General features: G+C 37.8%; 1 protein-coding gene across 1 annotated transcript in view; it reads left to right on the forward strand.

Moving 5' to 3' along the window:
• CTNNAL1 (catenin alpha like 1) overlaps window positions 1-21,490 on the forward strand; it is a 61,703-nt gene that overhangs the window by 1,421 nt on the left and 38,792 nt on the right. The window contains exon 2 of the mRNA XM_027034775.2: window positions 17,522-17,711. Coding sequence (XP_026890576.1) covers window positions 17,522-17,711 — 190 coding nt within the window. The remainder of the gene's footprint in view (window positions 1-17,521; window positions 17,712-21,490) is intronic.

Genomic DNA, 21,490 nt, shown 5'->3' on the forward strand with positions numbered 1-21,490 from the left:
CTAACCCAACAGTGAATGAATACAGCTGACACTATTCCTTCCTCTTCCCTTCCTTGTCTGGTAGAGGCCCTGACCACCGGGAAGGAAGGCTGTGATGTCTGCACTGCCCTCCTCCCCCAAAGAATGCCACCAGTACAACCACAACCCAAAATGAGAAGTAGTTTTAGGAGAGAGATAAGAGAGCGGTTGGAGTTCAGCTTCATAATATTTGATCCATGTACTTAACAAAACGTGTGTGATGTGTTAGGCCATGTTTTAAGCACTTTGTAAATATTAATTCCTTTCATTCTCATAGCAATCTTATGAGGTACATATGTGTTTATTCTCACTATATGGGAGAGGAAACTGAGGAATAGTGAGGCTAAGTAACTTCCCCTGGGACTTTGAACTGTAAATGTCAAACTGGCATTTGAACCCAGGCATCCTGGTTCCAGATTCAGCGCTCTTAGCTACACCATATGCTGTGTTCTCTCTAGAGATCAGAAGCAGTGACGAGGTCAGCTAGTGGTAGGTACAGAGAAGAGAGTCCACAGTGGAAAAGCAAGGTGGAAAGTAGTTGTGATTTGGAGAAAAGGTAACTTTTCACAGTAACCCTGTTAAAAATGTATCAGTTCTGCAGTTCTGCATTGTGTAATTCTGGAATGAAAGAGGGTGGAGTGGAGGAGGAAATGTGTGAATGTGTGAATCCTGTGAATTGCTGCTGAGAGTTAACTAGAGGTCAATGCCACAGGGGGGAAAATGCAAGCTTTTTAAATTTTTTTCTTCCTTGTTAAAGATTGATTCAGGGTCATAGCTGAGGTTCTGCATCCCACATGTGATGTATCCACAGCCATATCTTTAGCACAGTACCCTAAGTGACATTCCTGATGATTGACTGTACTCAATAAGTAAAAGTTGAATTTGCTCAAAACCAAATGAATAAAGCATGGCCAGAATACTGTTAACAAAGCAGGGGAGTATGGAGTAAAATTTAGAGTGATTTTTTTAAGTTTCAGTGAGTATTAGCTGATTAACACTGCAGCTCTCTAGAAATTCAGGTCCAGAGTCTCATTTTCTAAGGATGCTGCATTATTATCCAATTCATGTTTCACCATCTTATCCCCAAGAATATTTAAGCATTTATTGTATATTTACTAGCTGCTCCTGGAGGGACTTGTAATCATGTTGGGCGACAGGATCTGTATATATTAGCACATGCTAAGTGTCATATTAGCAACATCAATAGTAAATGTTCCTCGGAGGAGGCATGGATGATTCGTGAACAGTGCCAGAGAGGAGACAAGGTCTTGAGGTGAACAAGACTAGCATCACAAAATTTAGTGAGTTTTAAGCATATAGTTTCTATTCTGATATCATCCAACCTCTTCCGACTCTCCAACTACAAAGTTCTGGCTTACTGGCCTTATTCTAGGAATGCAAGGTTGAGTCAGTATTAGATAAATGTATATAATTTTCTGCATTCATATATTACAAAAGATATATGTTCTTATTAGTAGATACAGAAAGAGCATTCAATTAAATGCAACTTATAATCATGATAAAAAGCACTTAGCAAACTAGTAATAAAAGAAAACTTCCTTATAGAGAGTATCCACAGAAAACCTACAGTTAAAATTATAGCAACAAGTCAAATTTAAAGCAGACATTTCCTTTAAAACTAGAAACAAGAGGAGAGATGTGTGCTATTGCAGCTTTTAGTCAGCACTGTGCTGGAAATCCTAACCAGTGCAATGAGATAAGAAGTGAAAGGTGTAAAGATACAGAAGGAAAAAACAAAGCTCTTGTTTTGATGAAATTATCTACATAGAAAATGCAAGAGTCTACAGATAAATCATAAAAACTAGGAGGCTTCGTAAGTTCACTGAATGTAGTATACTAAAGTCAACTGCATTTCTCTAATAACAAAAAAGTAATTCTAAAAGAAGCCTGTTAGAATAAAAATGAGGTTCCTAGGAGAATGGAATGGATATACACACACACACACACACACACACATACACACACATACACACAGACACACACACATACACACATACATACATACATACGTGGCCAAGCCTTAGGAAAAGATTTAAAAAACTTTTTTTGAAAGCCAAAGTAGATCTAGGTAAATGGAATGAAGTACCTTGTTCATGACTAGATTGACTCAATGTTTTCCCCTTTAATCTATAAATTTAACACAATTCCAGTGAAAATTTCAACAGAATTTTTGAACAGGATTTGATAAAAAGTAATTATAACATTAATATAAAAGAACAAAGAGCCAAGAATAGCCAGAAGAGAAACAAAGTGGGAAGATTTCAAGACATTATAAAGCTCTCATAATTAAGACAATAGACCAGTGAAAGGGAATAGAGAACCTAGAAACAGATCCACATATATGTGGAAAATTGAGAAGTCACAGAATTGGCACTGCTGGTCTGTAGGGAAAGGAAAAACTTTTAAAAAATTGGGCTAAGACAATTGGTTATCCAGTAACACATGACTTTGGATCCCTGTCTCACACCATATACAAACATCAATTCCAGATGGATTAAGGACATCAATATGAAAGTGAAAACATGTAACAGTTTGAGGGGAAAAACAACTGGGCAGTATCTTTACCACCTCATGCTGGGAAGTGATTGAGTAAAAATTCTAAGCAAAGGTTGATAAATTTGACTCCTTTAGAACGAAGAACCTCTGTTTATCAAAACTGAAAGGATAAGCCATAAAGTGGAAGAATGTGGCTGCAACACAAATTACCAGTGAATGATTGGTGGTACCCAGAATAAATCAAGGATTGCAATGAATCAAAAACAGAAAGATTACCTAATAAAGATTGGTAAAAAGTCTTTACCACAGAAGAGGAAACTGATGGCTGAAAGATATGTTAAAAGATGTTCAATTTCATCAGAAACCAGTGAAGTACAAATTAAGACCACAATGAGAACAAGTGTTGGTGAGGCATGTGGAGCCAATGGGAATGTCAGTAGTAAACCACTTTGGAAGACAGTTCAATGTCATCTGAAGTTGAAGGTGGATAGTACCTATGGCCCAGCAATTCTCCAAAATCCATACCCTTAGAGAAACTCCTGAGTGTGTGCTAGCCATGGATTGCAATGTTGACAGGTTCTTGTTTGTTTGTTTACTTTTAATGGCCCCAAACTGGAAACTGCCTAAATTCTTTTAACAATAGGATGTTTAAATAAGTTGTGCTATGTTCATACAGTAAGGTACTATGCAGCAGTGAAATGAATGAACCACAGCTATAATTATCAGTAAAAAATACTGAAGGCTCAAAAACAGGCAAAATGAAACCATATATCATTAGGGATATAACATCTGTGCAGTAGTTATAGCAAGGAAAAGATGAGCACAAAATCAGGACAGTGGTTTCTTCTGGGGAGAGGGAGGTGGGGGGTGTGGAAAGGGAGGGGCCCTCAAGGCATGTGGATTGTCAGAGGTACTGGTAATGTTGTCTCAAGCTTAATGCTGGTTGCATATATGTCTTCCCATGTCTTTGTACCATACATATATATGTTATATACACTCATTTGTTAGATATTTTCTAAATCAGATAGTTCTTTAAAAAGCCCTGGGCTAGGTCCCAAACACATTTTTTCAGAGCAACTCCCCACCTTCTTTAATAATCACTTTATTCTTCCTGTCAAAACCCCCACTCCCAGTCTTAAAATGTTTTTATCCAAGGAAGGGAACAGGGATATCTGCCACATACTCCACCCTAGTGTGGAATGTTATTCTACCACCCACTAGTCTTTTCCTGTCTGTGATAGATTTACTGCATTCACCATTGGACAGACCCTTCGAATTTCTAAGATAGCTCACCCTGTCTTTCCATTTCTCTCTGTATTGTTCTGGAGGCTTTTCAGCACCCTTCTCTCAATAATTGAAGACGAATAGAGTACATATGAGGCCCTCTTTCCTGACTTATGTATATGAATATGTGTGTGTGTGTTTGGTTTTTTTGTTTTGCAAAGGTAAAACATATAAAGTAAGTTCTACTTCTTTTAAAGTACCTCCCATGATTTGGTGTGTTTTCTTCCATTTTGGTTTCTATAGCTGATTGGCGAATTTATTTTTTAATTTAATTTATTTTATTTCAGAGTAGGCTTTGTGCCAATGTGGGGCTTGAACTCACGACCCTGAGATCAAGAGTCACATACTTTACTGAATGAGCCAGCCAGGCACCCCTAATTTTTATATCTAATAATTTTAAGAACTCACTACTGAGTTAAGCCAAGAGATGAACTTCTCTGTACTGGGTTGGTTCCCTTATATTTCAGGCCCATAGAATTAAGCCATTGTTCTTTTATCTGGGCTGCTACCAATTTTTTTTCTTCCTGGTCTTCACTTGCTTTCTGGCTTCCCCATAAAATAAGTAAACTAAGTGCCTGGGTGGCTCAGTTGGTTAAGCATCCGACTCTTGGTTTCGGCTCAGGTCATGATCTCACAGTTCGTGAGTTTGAGCCTTGCATTGGGCTCTGTGCTAGCAGCGCAAAACCTGCTTGGAAGTCTCTCTCCCTTTCTCACTCCCCCTTACCCACGCTCTCGCTTGCTCTCAGTCTCTCTCAAAATAAATATAAATAAACTTAAAAAAAAAGAAAAAAAAGTAAACTAAGAAAATCCAGTTCAATGAAGAGATTACTGTCAGCTATTATAGAAAATAAGAATGACATCATAAACATGAGGAAATAGAGATTCTAGAAATGTCAGCTGTGTAATACCTAACAATTATGTAGTGCTTACTATATACCAGACACTATTCTAAATACTTTATTTAATTTAGTAATGTATTTCCCACAATGACCTTGTGAAATGTACTATTATTATTCCTGTTTTTACAGACGAGAACATGGACTTGTAGAAAGCTAGATGACTTGCCACGTGGTCACATGATACAGCCGGGTTTCAAACCCAGGCAAAGTAAGCCAGAGTTCGTGCTCTTAACTGCTAGGATATACTTCATTGGCGATTGGTACTTGTTGACACCCTTTGTTAGAAGGTATCAAGTAAGCACTCGTTCTTTCTTTTATTCCACGCAGAATTCTTCAATATATCAGATCTCTTTCTTCCCCATGGGCTGCCTTTCTGACCTCTTTTTTCCAGTTCATTCAGGCGTTCTCTCGACTCTGGTATGAGGGCAACTTCAGGTTGTGACTCCCAATTTAAAAATATGCCTCCTGGTTTTGCAGAATAATAGCTGAAATTTTATTTGGCACTGTATTTTACAAGGCACTCTCACCAGCTATCTTTCCTCTGGTCTTTATCATACTCCTGGGTGGACAGAAGCAATATGGTTACTAAAAGTGTAGGCAACTTTCTCCTTCTGTGACCTTGGGTGAATTCTTTACTTCTTCTAAGTTCAGATTCTTTATCTATAAAATGAGGATAATAATAGTATTCACCTCATAGAGATGTAAACATTGAATGAATTAATACATATAAAACACATAGGATAGTGCCTTAGTGTTAAATGTTAGCTACTCTTATTTTTCATATGACAAGGAAATTGAACTTTTATCTCAGTTTTGTAAAACTGTGTGTTTAGGTGTGTAGATATATAAAACAAGACTGAGAAAAATTATGGCAAAATGCTCACAGGGTAGTGTGATTATGGGTAATTTTTTTGTTTCTTTAGTCTTTCCTATATTTCTCGTTTTTAAAAAACAGTCAACATGTATAACTTTTTTGGGCCTCCTTTTTAAAAAGTTTGAGAATAAGGACATAAATCGACCTTTCAATAAGGAATTTTATAAATTGACTTGGCTTCTGTAAATGTCAGTTTTAAATGCACACCTCTATTTGGATTAAACATTTTCTAGGCTGCTTCAAGTAAAAGGAAGGTAGCCACACCTAATTTTGCACTGGGTAGGATGCTGGAAATGAAAGCAACATGTGTGTTTCAGAACTGAACAAGAGTTGGCATTTTAGCTTAATTGCAGGTCTTTTCTTTATAATTGAAAATTTAAAACTTTTGGTAATAAACACAACTTAAACTCCTGTCCACTCCAGAGGCTTGTCCAAGTTAGTTGTTTGGAAGAGCCAATGGTGGTTAAGTCCTCTGTTCTTTAGGTGGTACTAAGAATTCCTTAGTGTTTATCCGGTGTGGAATAGGACCAAAGACTCCTAAAGACCACACACACACACACACACACACACACACACCCCCATAAAACTAATAAATGAATTCACTAAAGTTGCAGGATAAAAAATCAACATGCAGAAATCAGTTGTATTTCTATACACTGATAACAAAATATTTGAAAATGAAATAAAACAATTCCATTTACAGTAGCATCAAATTTAACCAAGGAGGTGAAAGATCTATAGACCGAAAACTCTAGGACTTTGATGAAAGAAATTGAAGGAGACACATAAATGGAAAGATATCCCATGTTCATGGATCTGAAGAATTAATATTATTAATATGTTCATAACACCTAAAACCATCTATAGGTTCAGTGAAATCCCTGTCATAATTCCAATGGCATTTTTTCCCCACAGAAATAGAAAATTCTAAAATTTGTATGGAAGCACAAAAGACCCCAACTAGCTAAAGCAATCTTGGGAAAGAAGGACAAAGCTAGAGGTATCCCACTTCCTGATTTCAAATTATACTACGAAGCTATAGTAATTAAACTATATGATGCTGATATGAAAACAGATTCATTGTCTAATGGAACAGAATGAAGAGACCAGAAATAAACCCATGCATATATGGTAAATTAGTATTTGACAAGGGAGTCAAGAATACAATGGGGAAAGGATAGTTTCTTCAATAAATGTTGGGTTGGGGTGCCTGAATGGCTCAGTAGGTTAAGCACCTGACTTTAGCTCAGGTCATTATCTCATGGTTTGCAAGTTCGAGCCCTGTGTTGGGCTCTGTGCCGACAGCCTAGAGCCTGGAGCCTGCTTTGGATTCTGTGTCTTATCCTCTCTCTGCCCCTCTCCTGCTCAGGCTGTGTCTCTCTTTCTCTCTCAAAAAATAAACATTAAAAGAATATATTTTTTAAAATGTGTTGGGAAACTGGATAATTACATCCAAAAGAATGAAATTAGACCCCTTTCTTAACACCACTCACAAAATTAGCTGGATATGGATCAAAGACTTAAATGTAAGACTTGAAACTGTAAAACCCCTAGAAGAAAAGAGAGAAAAATCTCCTTGACTTTGGTCTTGGCAATGATTTTTGGATATGACACTACGAATACAAGTAACAAGAGCAAAAACTAGCAAGTGAGACTATATCAAACTAAAAATCTTCTGCACAGCAAAAGAAACAACCTACCGAATGGGATAAAATATTTGTAAGCCATCTATCTGATAAGGGGTTAGTATCTTTTTTTTTTTTATATTACGTATAATTTATTGTCAAATTGGTTTCCATACAACACCCAGTGCTCATCCCAACAGGTGCCCTCCTCAATGCCCATGGGGTTAGTATCTTTAATATTAAATAGGGAGCTCATACCACTTCATAGCAAAAAAAAAAAAATCTGATTTAAAAATGGGCAGAGGAACTGAACAGTTTTTTAAAGAAGACACACAAATGGCCAACAGATGTATGAAAATATGCTCAACGTCACTAATCATTAAGGAAATGCAGATCAAAACCGCAATGAGATATCACCTGACTTAGATTGGCTATTATCAAAAACACAAGAAAACAAAGTGTTGGTGAAGATGTGGAGAAAAGAGAATCCTTGTGCATTGTTGATGAGAATGTAAGTTGATACAGCCACTTTGGAAAACAGCATGAAGGTTCCACAAAAAAATTTAAATAGAACTCTCATATGACTCAGCAATCCCACTTTTGGGTATATATCCTAAGGAAATGAAATCAGGATCTTGAAGAGAGATCTGCCCTCCCACATTCATTGCAGTATTATTCACAATAGCAGAGATATGGAAACAATCTCAATGTCCTATTGGTAAATAGATGGAGAAGATGTGGTATAAATTTACAATGGGATATTATTCAGCCATGAGAAAGAAGGAAATCTGGGCATTTGCTACAACATGGGTGGACCTTGAAGGCATTATGCTAAGTGAAATGAAATACAACAGAGAAGGCAAATACCAAATGATCTCACTTACATGAGGAATCTACAGAAGTCAAACCCACAGAAACAGAGAGTAGAATGATGGTTGTGAGGGCCTGTGTGGTGGGGGAAATGAGGAGATGTTGGCCAAAGGGTGCAAATTTCCAGTTACAAGATGAATAAATTCTGGGGATCTAATGTACAGTATGATGACTATAGTTAACAACTTTGTATTAAATACTTAAAAGTTGTTGAAAGAGTAGACCTTAAATGTACTTATCACCACCACCACCCACAAAAAATATATGTAAGGTAGTAGATGTTTTAACTAACTCTGTTGTGGAAACATTTGCAGTTTATTGTGGAATCATTTGCAATATATATATGGATCTACTCATCACTTACATGTAAGTTAGTCTCAGTAAAACTGGAAGAATAAAATATGCCTTTGAATCAAATTGACTGTGAATCGTGGCTTTACCTCTTAATAGCTGTGAGACCTTAAACAACCATCTTTTAGTGTCAGTTGCCTTATCCGTAAAAAGGGGATAAAGTAGTGCTTACATGCTAAGATTGTGAGGATTAATTTAGATTATTTGTGCCTGCCACGTAGAGATGTTAGTGTTATGCCAATGCGCCCTGTTTCTTCTACTACAAATTAGGGGTCATCTTTGACAACACCAGTCTCATCCATCAAGCAATCCAGTTTACCTGTTTTCCTTCATCTTGACTATTGTCACCTTGTTTCAAGCCAGCATCATCTTTTACCTGGACTATTGCAACAGTTTCCCAACTGGTCTTCCCCCTTCTGATTTTGCCACTTTATCAATCCACTCTTTTCCCCGAAGAGAGTGTTCTTTTAAAATAACATACATTTGAAATTGTGTTAGTTACTTACCATTGCAAAATAGACTACCTCAAACTTCATGGTTTAAAACAAACATTTATTATCTTAGATTCTGTGTTTCAGGAATTTGTGAGTGGCTTACCTGCCTGCTTTTATTTATTTTTTTATTATTTTTAATATGAAATTTATTGTCAAATTGGTTTCCATACAACACCCAGTGCTCATCCCAACAGGTGCCCTCCTCAATGCCCATCACCCACTGGTCTCCCTCTCACCCCCCACCAACCCTCAGTTTATTCTCAGTTTTTAAGAGTCTCTTGGGGTGCCTGGGTAGCTCAGTTGGTTAAGTGTCCGACTTCAGCTCAGGTCATGATCTCATAGTCCATGAGTTCGAGCCCCGTGTCAGGCTCTGTGCTGACACCTCAGAGCCTGGAGCCTGTGTCTCCCTCTCTCTCTGCCCCTCCCCTGCTCATGCTCTGTCTCTCTCTGTCTCAAAAATAAATAAAAACATTAAAAAAAATTTAAGGGTCTCTTATGGTTTGGCTCCCTCCCTCTCTTTTATTTTTCTTCCTCTCCCCCATGGTCTTCTGTTAAGTTTCTCAGGATCCACATAAGAGTGAAAACATATGGTATCTGTCTTTCTCTGTATGACTTATTTCACTTAGCGTAACACTCTCCAGTTCCATCCACGTTGCTACAAAATGCCATATTTTATTCTTTCTCGTTGCCAAGTAGTATTCCATTGTATATATAAACCACATCTTCTTTATCCATTCATCAGTTGATGGACATGTAGGCTCTTTCCATAATTTGGCTATTGTTGAAAGTGCTGCTATAAACATTGGGGTACAAGTGCCCCTATGCATCAGCACTCCTGTATCCCTTGGGTAAATTCCTAGCAGTACTATTGCTAGGTCATAGGGTAGATCTATTTTTAATTTTTTGAGGCATCTCCACACTGTTTTCCAGGGCGGCTGCACCAGTTTGCATTCCCACCAACAGTGCAAGAGGGTTCCCGTTTCTCCACATCCTCACCAGCATCTGTAGTCTCCTGATTTGTTCATTTTAGCCATTCTGACTGGCGTGAGGTGGTATATTAGTGTGGTTTTGATTTGTATTTCCCTGATGAAGAGTGACGTTGAGCATCTTTTCATGTGCCTGTTGGCCATCTGGATGTCTTCTTTCGAGAAGTGTCTATTTATGTTTTCTGCCCATTTCTTCACTGGATTATTTGTTTTTCAGGTGTGGAGTTTGGTGAGTTCTTTATAGATTTTGGATACTAGCCCTTTGTCTGATATGTCAATTCTTCAATATTACTTTTCCCATTCCATCGGTTGCCTTTTAGTTTTGTTGATTGTTTCCTTTGCAGTGCAGAAGCTTTTTATCTAACTGAGGTCCCAATAGTTCTTTTTTGCTTTTAATTCCCTTGCCTTTGGAGATGTGTCAAGTAAGAAATTGCTGCGGCTGAGGTCAGAGAGGTTTTTTCCTGCTTTCTCCTCTAGGGTTTTGATGATTTCCTGTCTCACATTTAGGTCTTCCACCTTTATTTATTTTGAGTTTGTTTTTGTGTATGGTGAAACAAAGTGGTCTACTTTCATTCTTCTGTCCAGTTGCTGTCCAGTTCTCCCAGCACCATTTGCTAAAGAGACTGTCTTTTTTCCATTGGATATTCTTTCCTGCTTTGTCAAAGATTAGTTAGCCATACTTTTGTGGGTCCAATTCTGGAGTCTCTGTTCTATTCCATTGGTCTGTGTGTCTGTTTTTGTGCCAATACCGTGCTGTCTTGATGATTACAGCTTTGTAGTAGAGGCTAAAGTCTGGGATTGTGATGTCTCCTGCTTTGGTGTTCTTCAATATCATTTTGGCTATTCGGGGTCTTTTGTGGTTCCATACAAATTTTAGGATTGCTTGTTCTAGCTTCGAGAAGAATGCTGCTGCAATTTTGATTGGGATTACATTGAATGTGTAGATAGCTTTGGGTAGTATGGACATTTTAACAATATTTATTCTTCCAATCCATGAGCACGGAATGTTTTTCCATTTCTTTCTATCTTCTTCAATTTCCTTCATAAGCTTTCTGTAGTTTTCAGCATACAGATCTTTTACATCTTTGGCTAGGTTTATTCCTAGGTATATTATGCTTCTTGGTGCAGTTGTGAATGGGATCAGTTTCTTTATTTGTCTTTCTGTTGCTTCATTATTAGTGTATAAGAATGCAACTGATTTCTGTACATTGATTTTGTATCCTGCGACTTTGCTGAATTTACCTGTCAGTTCTAGCAGACTTTTGGTGGAGTCTGTTGGGTTTTCCATGTGTAGTATCATGTCATCTGCAAAAAGTGAAAGCTTGACTTCATCTTTGCCAATTTTGATGCCTTTGATTTTCTTTTGTTGTCTGATTGCTGATGCTAGAACTTCCAACACTATGTTAAACAACAGTGGTGAGAGTGGACATCCCTGTCGTGTTCCTGATCTCAGGGGGAAAGCTCTCCGTTTTTCCCCATTGAGGATGATATTAGCTGTGGGCTTTTCATAAATCGCTTTTATGATGTTTAAGGATGTTCCTTCTATCCTGACTTTCTCAAGGGTTTTTATTAAGAAAGAATGCTGAATTTTGTCAAATGCTTTTTCTGCATCTATTGACAGGATAATATGGTTCTTTTCCTTTCTTTTATTAATGTGATGTATCACATTGATTGATTTGTGAATGTTGAACCAGCCCTGCAGCCCAGGAATGAATCCCACTTGATCATGGTGAATAATTCTTTTTATATGCTGTTGATTTTGATTTGCTAGTATCTTATTGAGAATTTTTTTGCTGGGTCTCTGTCTGGTTTAGGAATCAAAGTAATGCTGGCTTCATAGAATGAGTCTGAAAGTTTTCCTTCCCTTTCTATTTTTTGAAACAGCTTGAGAAGGATAGGTATTATCTCTGCTTTAAATGTCTGGTAGAATTCCCCAGGGAAGCCGTCTGGTCCTGGACTCTTATTTGTTGGGAGATTTTTGATAACTGACCCAATTTCTTCCCTGGTTATGGGTCTGTTCAAGTTTTCTACTTCTTCCTGTTTGAGTTTTGGATGTATGTGGGTGCTTAGGAATTTGTCCATTTCTTCCAGGTTGTCCAGTTTGTTGGCATATAATTTTTCATAATATTCCCTGATAATTGCTTGTATTTCTGAGGGATTGTTGTAATAATTGCATTTTCATTCATGATTTTATCTATTTGGGTCATCTCCCTTTTCTTTTTGAGAAGCCTGGCTAGAGGTTTATCAATTTTGTTTACTTTTTCAAAAAAACCACCTCTAGGTTTCGTTGATCTGCTCTACAGTTTTTTTAAATTCTATATTGTTTATTTCTGCTCTGATCTTTATTATTTCTCTTCTTCTGCTGGGTTTGGGGTGTCTTTGCTGTTCTGCTTCTATTTCCTTTAGGTGTGCTGTTGATCCTAAGGGGGATTCTGTGAGTGAAATGTTGCAAGGACCTCAAAGTACCAGAGACATCACTACAAGCATGAAACCTACAGATATCACAATGACTCTAAGCCCATATCTTTCAATAATAACACTGAATGTCAATGGACTAAATGCTCCAACCAAAAGACATAGGGTATCAGAATGGATAAAAAAAACAAGACCCATCTATTTTCTGTCTACAAGAGACTCATTTTAGACCCAAGGACACCTTCAGATTGAGAGTGAGGGGATGGAGAACAACTATCTGTCATGCTACTGGAAGTCAAAAGAAAGCTGGAGTAGCCATACTTATATCAGACAAACTAGTTTTTAAATTAAAGGCTGTAACAAGAGATGAAGAAGGACATTATATAATAATTACAGGGTCTATCCATCAGGAAGATTATAAATTAGAATTATAACAATTATAAATGTCTATGCGCCAAATATGGGAGCCCCCAAATATATAATACAATCACAAACATAAGCAACCTTACTGATAAGAATGTAGTAATTGCAGGGTACTTTAATACCCCACTTACAGCAATGGATAGATCATCTAGACATAGGATCAATAAAGAAATAAGGGCCCTGAATGATACATTGGATCAGATGGATTTGACAATTATATTTAAAACTCTGCATCCCAAAGCAACAGAATATACTTTCTTCTCGAGTGCCCATAGAACATTCTCCAAGATAGGTCACATACTGGGTCACAAAACAGCCCTTCATAAGTATACAAGAATTGAGATCATACCATGCACACTTTCAGACCACAATGCTATGAAACTTGAAATCAACCACAGGAAAAAGTCTGGAAAACCTCCAAAAGCATGGAGGTTAAAGAACACCCTACTAAAGAATGAATGGGTCAACCAGGCAGTTAGAGAAGAAATTAAAAAACAAATGGAAATAAATGAAAATGAGAAGACAACAATCCATATGCTTTGGAATGCAGCGAAGGCAGTCCCGAGAGGAAAATACATTGCAATCCAGGCCTATCTCAAGAAACAAGAAAAATCCTGCCTGCTTTTAGATTACTCACATGTCTGTAGGCAGGAGACTTCAGACTCTTGCTAGCTGTTGGTTGGACGCCTCACTCAGTTGTTTGTCATGTTAGACTTTGCATCAGGCTGGTCAGATGTCTTCATGACATGGCAACTGGCCTCCTCTAGAGGGAATAATCTCAGAGAGAGAGAGAGAGAGAGAAAGATTGAAACCAGAGTGCCTTTATGACCTCTCTCAAAAGTACCACACTGTCACTTCTGCTTGATTTATTAGTCAGAAGTAATTCACCAAGTTCAGCCCACACTCAAGGAGAGGGGATTGAGGCTCTACCTCTTAAAGGCAGGAATAGGAAAGAATTTTTGGACATATTTTAAAATCACTGCATTCTACCCTCTGGCCACAGATTGTTTACTTTTCTTCCCATTTCTTCCCCTGCACCCCCAGGCCTCCCCGAAGTCTCATCCCTTTACGGCATAGCTGGAAATTAAAGATTTTGGCATCTAAATCTGATTCAGATGAGACTTCTTGTATGCAGAGTTCCTTAGGTGTAGCTCCTTGAGTATAGTTCCATTTGATCTAAAGACCTATGAACTAAAGTGACAAGTTATCTGCTCCCAAGCACACAACTTTTAGTGGTGGGACAGGCAGAGGATAACCTGTTAAACAACAACTAAAATTGTTTAACAATTTTTGTTAAAACAACAACTAAAAACAAAATAAAACAGGAAGTAAGCATAGGATAACAGCCATATTTTTCTGTTTGAAAATGGGGAAACTAGGAGCCACTGGTTCACAGTATTCTGAAACCCACCCAAACACAGGTTAATGGTACCTTGATGAAGACATGAAGCCTGGGAATGTTTCTTCATGGCCATTAGCACTGCTCTGAGTCATCCTCACTCATGAAAGGGAGCCCATATTTATATCTGCATGGTTTCTCAGCCTGCTCCCTGCCGATGGAAGCTTGGGGATGCAAAAAACTCTTCATTTTGTAGTGATCTATCTCCTTCAGTCCATGTCTCTTGACCTAATTGTACTGATCTGTCTCCTTCAGTCCATGTCTCTTGACCTAATTATCCTCAAAATTTTGTGAGTCTCCTGTGAATCTTATTGGGCTAACTTAATTAGACAAACCATACCCACAAGTCTCTTTATGATAAGCCCTGCTCTAACTTGGGCTTCTGCTGGGACTCCTGAGGGACAATACTCTTAAAGCTTCTCAGAGACCTGTTGTTTAAGTGAATGGATCTCTGGAACAGCACCTTGAATCTTCCTGAGATCTTAACATAAAATTTTATAGTCACACTCTCAGCTTCATCTTTAGACCTTGCTTCCTGACAGTGCCCTAGATTTTGTTTTTGCCTGGAAGCCATTCTTAATTTTAGCATCATTTGCCTTTTGGAGAAGCAAGGAATTTTCACATACAGCAGGTCCTGGCTTCTTTTTATTTAACAGTGTTTCCTTTCGCTTCTGTATCTCTTCTTACATTTTTACATTTTAAGCAAGAAGCTAAGTGGCACCTTCAAAATTTGTCTTGAAATCTCCTTAGCTAGATCACCCAGTTCATTAGGTTTATTCTCTAATTTACACATTCCTGGGGGTGATTTTCTGACACCACATAACAAAGATCTTCTTTTCTCCACTTTTCAATAAGATTTTTTTATGACTTTAAGCTTTTACCCATAGCTTCCTTGAGGAACTTCTGCAAAGTGTATTCAATACTCTCTAGCTTTTACTAACTCCTCAAAGTCCATTCAACTTCCACAGTCTGATGGCAAAGCCACTTCCACATTTTAGGTTTGTTACAGCATTGCCACATTCAAGATACCAAAATATGTATTCATTATCTATTGATACATAACAAATTACCCCAAATTTACTGCCTTAAAACAATAAATAAATATTTATCATCTCAGTTTCTGTGAGTCAAGAATTCTGGGATGGTTTGCCTCATGGTTCTGGATGGTCTTTTGTGAAATTGAAATCCAGACGTTGGCTGGGCCCACCATAATCTGAAGGCATGACTGAGAACGGAGAATCTGTTTCCATGTTCATTCTTCTCACTGTTGGCAGGAGGCCTCAGTTTTTCACTATCTTTTGGCCGGAAGCCTCAGTTTCTTCCCATGTGGGTATCTCCATCGAGTTGCGAGAGTGTCCTTCACAATATGGTAGCTGTTTTTGTCCGGCAGTGATTGATCTGAGATTGAGAGGGAGAGAGAGAGGGAGGTGGAAGGTAAAATGTGTTTTATGATCTACTCTCAGAAGTATGCCATTGCTTCCACTTTATTCATTAGAAGTAAGTCACTAAGTTCAGTTCATACTTCAGGGGAGAGAAATGAGTCTCTGCCTCTTGAAAGGAGAAATATCAAAGAATTTGTGGACACATTTAAAAATCACTGCAGAGATCATAGCACTTTCCTGTTTAGAAACCCTTCAGTGGCTGCCAGTCATATTTAGAATAAAATACATAGCCTTTCATGGCTGGTCCCTGCCCACCTGCTGGATATTGGTTTTCTACTTGCCTTCTTGTCACTGTTCTTTAACTACTTCTAGCCTTACCTCATTCTTTGAACAAGATGGGCTTCCCTTCTCCTTCCCTCTCGCTCTCTCTCTCCTCCCCCTTCTTCACCTCCCTCTCCCTCTCCCTTTCTCTCTCTCTCTCCCTTTCTCTCTCCCACCTCCAACAATTATTTCTTCTCCCTAGAATGCTTTGTCCCCTGATGTTTGCCAACTTGACTACTTTATATCATTTAGATCTTAGTTTAAATATCACTTCCTCATAGAAGGAGGATCAACTAATCTGAGATAGCTACAAAAATACTTCTATCATATTATACTATTTTAATATTTTGTATAGTATTTGCATTAGTTTTGTTTGTTTGTTTACCTTTTTGATTATCATCTGTCCTCCCTCCCACTTGAATGTAAGCTCCATGAGAGTTTGGGTCTTTTCTTTGATTTACATTGCTTTTTCATCATTGCCTAAAATTTTATTTGGTATATGGTAGATGTACAACAAATATATTTTATATGATTTTATAAATTGTGTATAAATTTATTTTATATATTTTGTTATTCTGATAGACTGTAAACTGAACAAGGGCAGGATTGTGTTAGTCTTGTTCACTGATGCATTCTTAGGACCTGGCATCTAGGAAACATTCAAAATTTGAAAAATAATATAGGTGAGGAAATTTGGAGAGCCAAGGCAAGCCAAGGCTCAAACCCAGGCCTTCCTGATTCTAAACTATTAGTACCATAACCTGTAAAGTTTCTCAAAGAGCCATTCCTCTTCTCTTAGTTCTGTATTCTGGTATTTGCTAATGCACTTATATAAATCATTTCACAGTTATATTCAGTGGACATATACTATTTAAGATCCATAGTTTTCATGTAACATTCTTTAAATATTTTGATATGTCGGTATAGTTCACGTACTAGTTTTCTAGGACATTTTGAGGATTTATATTTGTTTCAACAAGCTTAACTTGTCACCTTCTATATTTTACTTCAGGGCCTGGAATCAGGTATTAAAACTCTTGGTATGTAATGTACTTTGGGTCTACAACAACACTTAGAGAAGTATAAAACATAGATTACAGTGGTCATTCTAAAATGTCTGGCTAATTCAGTAAGCATGTATGGCATGCATACCATTTTGTACAACCTATACACTGCTAGGCAGTGGAATGGAATGTCGTCTCTACTCTCACAGCAGCTCGAGCCATAGTCGAGGAAATTAGATCTCTACTGTGCTGTAAGCACTAAGAAGTGCTTTGGTTTTTTGTGAGGTGTTTGTTTTGTTTTGTTTTGTTTTGTTTTTGAGTGTAATGAGCCTCCCTTTCCTACTTTTCTTCTGTCTTTAAGATTTGTTGGAATACCTGGAGGGCTTCTGGAACTATATGTCCCAGATAACCATCATCAGGTAAACTTGGGATTGTTATTAATAGAAACATTGTCTTGAGGAGGGATGCAGGATGCTTTACTGGTTGTCTCTGGGTTGAAGCATTAAAGCCGTCAATTTAGTCTACTAGGCCAAAGACTGTTGCCGTACGCCAGGCTTAATCCAGTATTCTGGGCTTAATTTTCTTGGCCTTTGTGATATAGTTTTAAAAGATATTGAGATAAATTTTAAGCAAATGCTTTTATCTTCTTCTATTTTTAGATCACCACACTTATTAATCATAAAGATAATACCAAAAAGTCTGATAAAACTCTGCAAGCAATTCAGCGTGTAGGACAAGCCGTCAACTTGGCAGTTGGAAGATTTGTTAAAGTAGGGGAAGCTATAGCCAATGAAAACTGGGACTTGAAAGAAGAAATAACTATTGCCTGTATTGAAGCTAAACAAGCAGGTATGTGATATTGATATTAAAGCTTTTTTATACCAATTTTATTGCTTTGGATACCATGACAGATTATTGTCTTATTTTGAGCAAAAATATGTTCTGTGCTTTAGCCCTGTGATTATAGATTCCTATAGATTCCTATAGATTCCTATAGATTCTGGATTAGCTTCCAGAAATATGGAACTTCTCTTGGCTCAAGTCCTAAATCTGACACACTGAATTCTTTCACTGGGTAGGGAGATGGTCTTCCATTCTTGCCATTAGCCATTGAAATGCCAGAGATACAGAGGAATGTGGGGCATAGTCTCTGTCCTCAAGGAGCAAATTAGCATGCTCAGGGTTGTAAGTTTGAGCCCCATGTTGGGTGTAGAGATCACTGAAAAATAAAATCTTCAAAAAAAAAATTAGCGTATTCCTGTACTCTATAGCAGACAAATCATAGTGACTACAAATTTTATGAAGTCCCACAGTTCTCTATAGCTGGTGGCACAGAAGCCTGAGAGAACCTGGGGTATTTTGATGGATACAAGTAGTTCAGCCTTGTTGAAGTATAATTTTTCCATTTTTTCTTTCAATAAATATTTAGTGAGTGCTGGCTATATGCCAGGCTTTCTTTTAGGCCATTGTGAAATAGCTGTGTGTACATCAGTCAAATGTCTACCCTCATGGAGCTTGCATTCTAGTGAGGGAGACCAGAAACAAATGAATAGATATATAATTATTATTCATGAAAAAATAAAGCAGAGTAAGGGTTAGGAGACCAGAGGAGGTATGTTTTACAGAGGACAGCTTTTCTCAACTTTGATACTGTTGACATTTGGGGCCAGATAATTATTTGTTGATAATTCTTTGTTGGTGGTGGGGGCTGTCCTGTGCATTATAAAGTATTTACCAGAATCCCTAGCTTCTACCTATTAGAAGCCAGTAGATTCCCTCTTCTCCCACTGTGACACCAAATCTTGTAACATTCCAGACCTTGTCAAATGTCCTTTTTGGGGTCTAAATGGCCCCCAGTTGAGAACTACTAAGGTAGAGAGTCAGGAAATCCTCTAAGAAGTAACATTGTTGCAGAGACTGAAAAATGAGGGCCACAGCTACATGAATGAATGAATATCTGAAAGAATGGTATTTCTGGAAAGGAGAAGAGTGAGAATAGGTATGTCCTTCTAGGCAGAGATAGGAACTTTGGACTGTGTTCTAAGTATAATAGGAAGCCTAATAGAATGTTTCATACAGGGTGGTGGCATAATCTCATATTTTAAAAAGGTTACTGGTGGGGTGCCTGGGTGGCTCAGTCGGTTGAGCATCCGATTTCGGCCCAGGTCATGATCTCACAGCTCGTGAGTTCAAGCCCTGCGTCAGGCTCTGTGCTGACACCTCAGAGCCTAGAGCCTGTTCCAAATTCTGTGTCTCCCTCTCTCTCTGTCCCTCTGTCTGTCTGTCTGTCTGTCTCTCTCTTCTCTCTCTTTCTCTCTCTCAAAAATAAATACACATTTATTTTATTTTTTTAGTGTTTATTTTTGAGAGATAACGCCAAGGTTTGGATAACTCTAAGGTTTGGAGTATGAACAGCTAGGGAAATGGTGGTGCTATTTACTATGGGAGGAGCAGGTATATTTAGAGGGTCATCTGGGTGAGATAAGGCCAAGTAAATATGGAGGGGCCAACCAGGTCATATATGGTCCTGTGTGTTCTATGAATGACTTCAGGTATTACTCTGTAGATGACAGACTGAGGAAATTTCAGCCAGATGAGAGACATAGTTTGTCTTTCTGGTAGCATGCAGGAAATGAACAAAGAGGGTTGATTTAGAGAGTTCAGACACAAGGAGGGAAATTACTATGGAAGCTTCTACAGTAAACCATGCTAAGCCAAGGCAATGTCTTAGAGATAATAAAGAGCAGGGAGGGCGTGCAAAATATTAAGGTGGTTAAATAGCTAGAACTTTGGTATTAGCTAAAAGAAAGGGAGGATTCTGAGTTGACTCTTGAATTTCTAGCCATTCACTGTGATAGTGAATAAACTTTAAGTGGGGAAGGAGGGATGGCCTCATTGTATTTATAACTTGTATTTTACCTACATTTTAAAGAGGATTTGAAATAGCTTACAATAAAAGATATATGTTTAATAAACCCGTTATAATAGGAGATGAAAATAAATATTCTGGAAAGTTTGGCCAACGCTGTTACTTTAATTAAGCATGAAATTTATCTTTGAAAATCCTGAAAGGCAAGACAAAAATGTGGAAAAGAAAGGGTTATATAATTCTCATTGTTTGTTGAAAGGAAACAGACCAGCTCGTCAAGAGGAGAGCAACTTTTTTCCTGGCACTAAATTATTGTGTGGGCACTTACACAACAGACATTACATAAGGCAGTGGACAATTCAACAGAAAATGTAGAGATGGTCTACATATTACTGTTTTTTTATAGCAACCCTTAATTAAGTTTTTGAATAGGTTTTGAATAGAGTTTTTTTAATGAAAGGGCAAGCTGAGTCCTACTCACCTTATGGGCTTTGTAGGATGTCACTGTGCTTCTGTGTATGGTGAGAAAAGAGGACATGGTCCACCGACCCGCACTCCTGTAGACTGTGGCTCTCTGTGAGTAACTCTGAGCCCAGGCGGCTCCATACAGGAATCTTTCAGAAGCCATCTGTTGTCATGGGCTCTGCCTGTTGTCTCTTTTCATTTGGAAGTTGCCTTTCCCCTCTTGAGAACTACCTCTTATGTCACTCTGGTAAGTGAATGAGAATGGCGCCTCCTGGAGTTGTATATATGGAAGCCCTAATTTCTCTTAAGATGCACAAATTTAAGACTTAACTTGAATCACTCCTGAAATGTTTCGGGTCCACTCAGCCCATAGTAATCAATTTCTCCTCTGAACAATTTAATATTTATTTGAGGGGAATAATGTAAAGTAGTGATAAAGAACTAGGACCTTGGAGTCAGACTGCCTGGATTTTAGTCCCAGCTTTTCACTTGATACCAGTGTGATATTGAGCAAGCTATTAAACTTTTTTAAACCTCAGTTTTCTCATCAATAAAATAGGGGTGATGTTAGTGTTTACAGAAGTGTTTTGATATAATGCATGTATGCATTTGGCTCATAGAAAGTACTCGATAAGTATTAGTTGTTATACTTATTACTGTTTTCTTTTTTCTTTCTTCTGTTGAGTTCTTTTTTTTTTTTTTAAGATTTTTTTTTTTTTTAAAGTAATCTCTACACCCAACATGGGGCTTGAATTTATGACCTGCAGGATTAAGAGTCGCATGCTCCACTGACTGAGCCAGCCAGGGGCCCCTCCTCTGTTGAGTTCTTACACTGTGTTTTTACCTTTTTTTAAAATTGAGGTATAATTGACATATAAAGTTAAGTTCGTTTTGATGTACAGCATAGTGACTCAATATTTGTACATACAGTTGGCTTTAGACAACGCAGGGATTAGGGGTACTGACCCCCTGTGCAGTTGGAAATTGATGTATAACTTTGACTCCCCCAAAATTTAACTGATAGCTTACTGTTGACCATAAGCCTTACCAATAACATAAACAGTTGGTTAACACATATTTTGCATGTTATTACTGTATTCTTACAATAAAGGAAGCTAGAGAAAAAAATATATTAAGAAAGTCATAAGGAAGAGAATATACATTTGTAATACTATACTGTTTTTACTGAAAAAAAATCTGCATGTAAATGGACCCACAGCATTCAAACCCATGTTGTTTAAGGGTCAACTACATTGTGAAATACTCACACAGTAAGTCTAGTTAATATCTGTCA

This window comes from Acinonyx jubatus, chromosome D4 (genome assembly GCF_027475565.1).
Source record: "Acinonyx jubatus isolate Ajub_Pintada_27869175 chromosome D4, VMU_Ajub_asm_v1.0, whole genome shotgun sequence".
NCBI lineage: Eukaryota > Metazoa > Chordata > Mammalia > Carnivora > Felidae > Acinonyx > Acinonyx jubatus.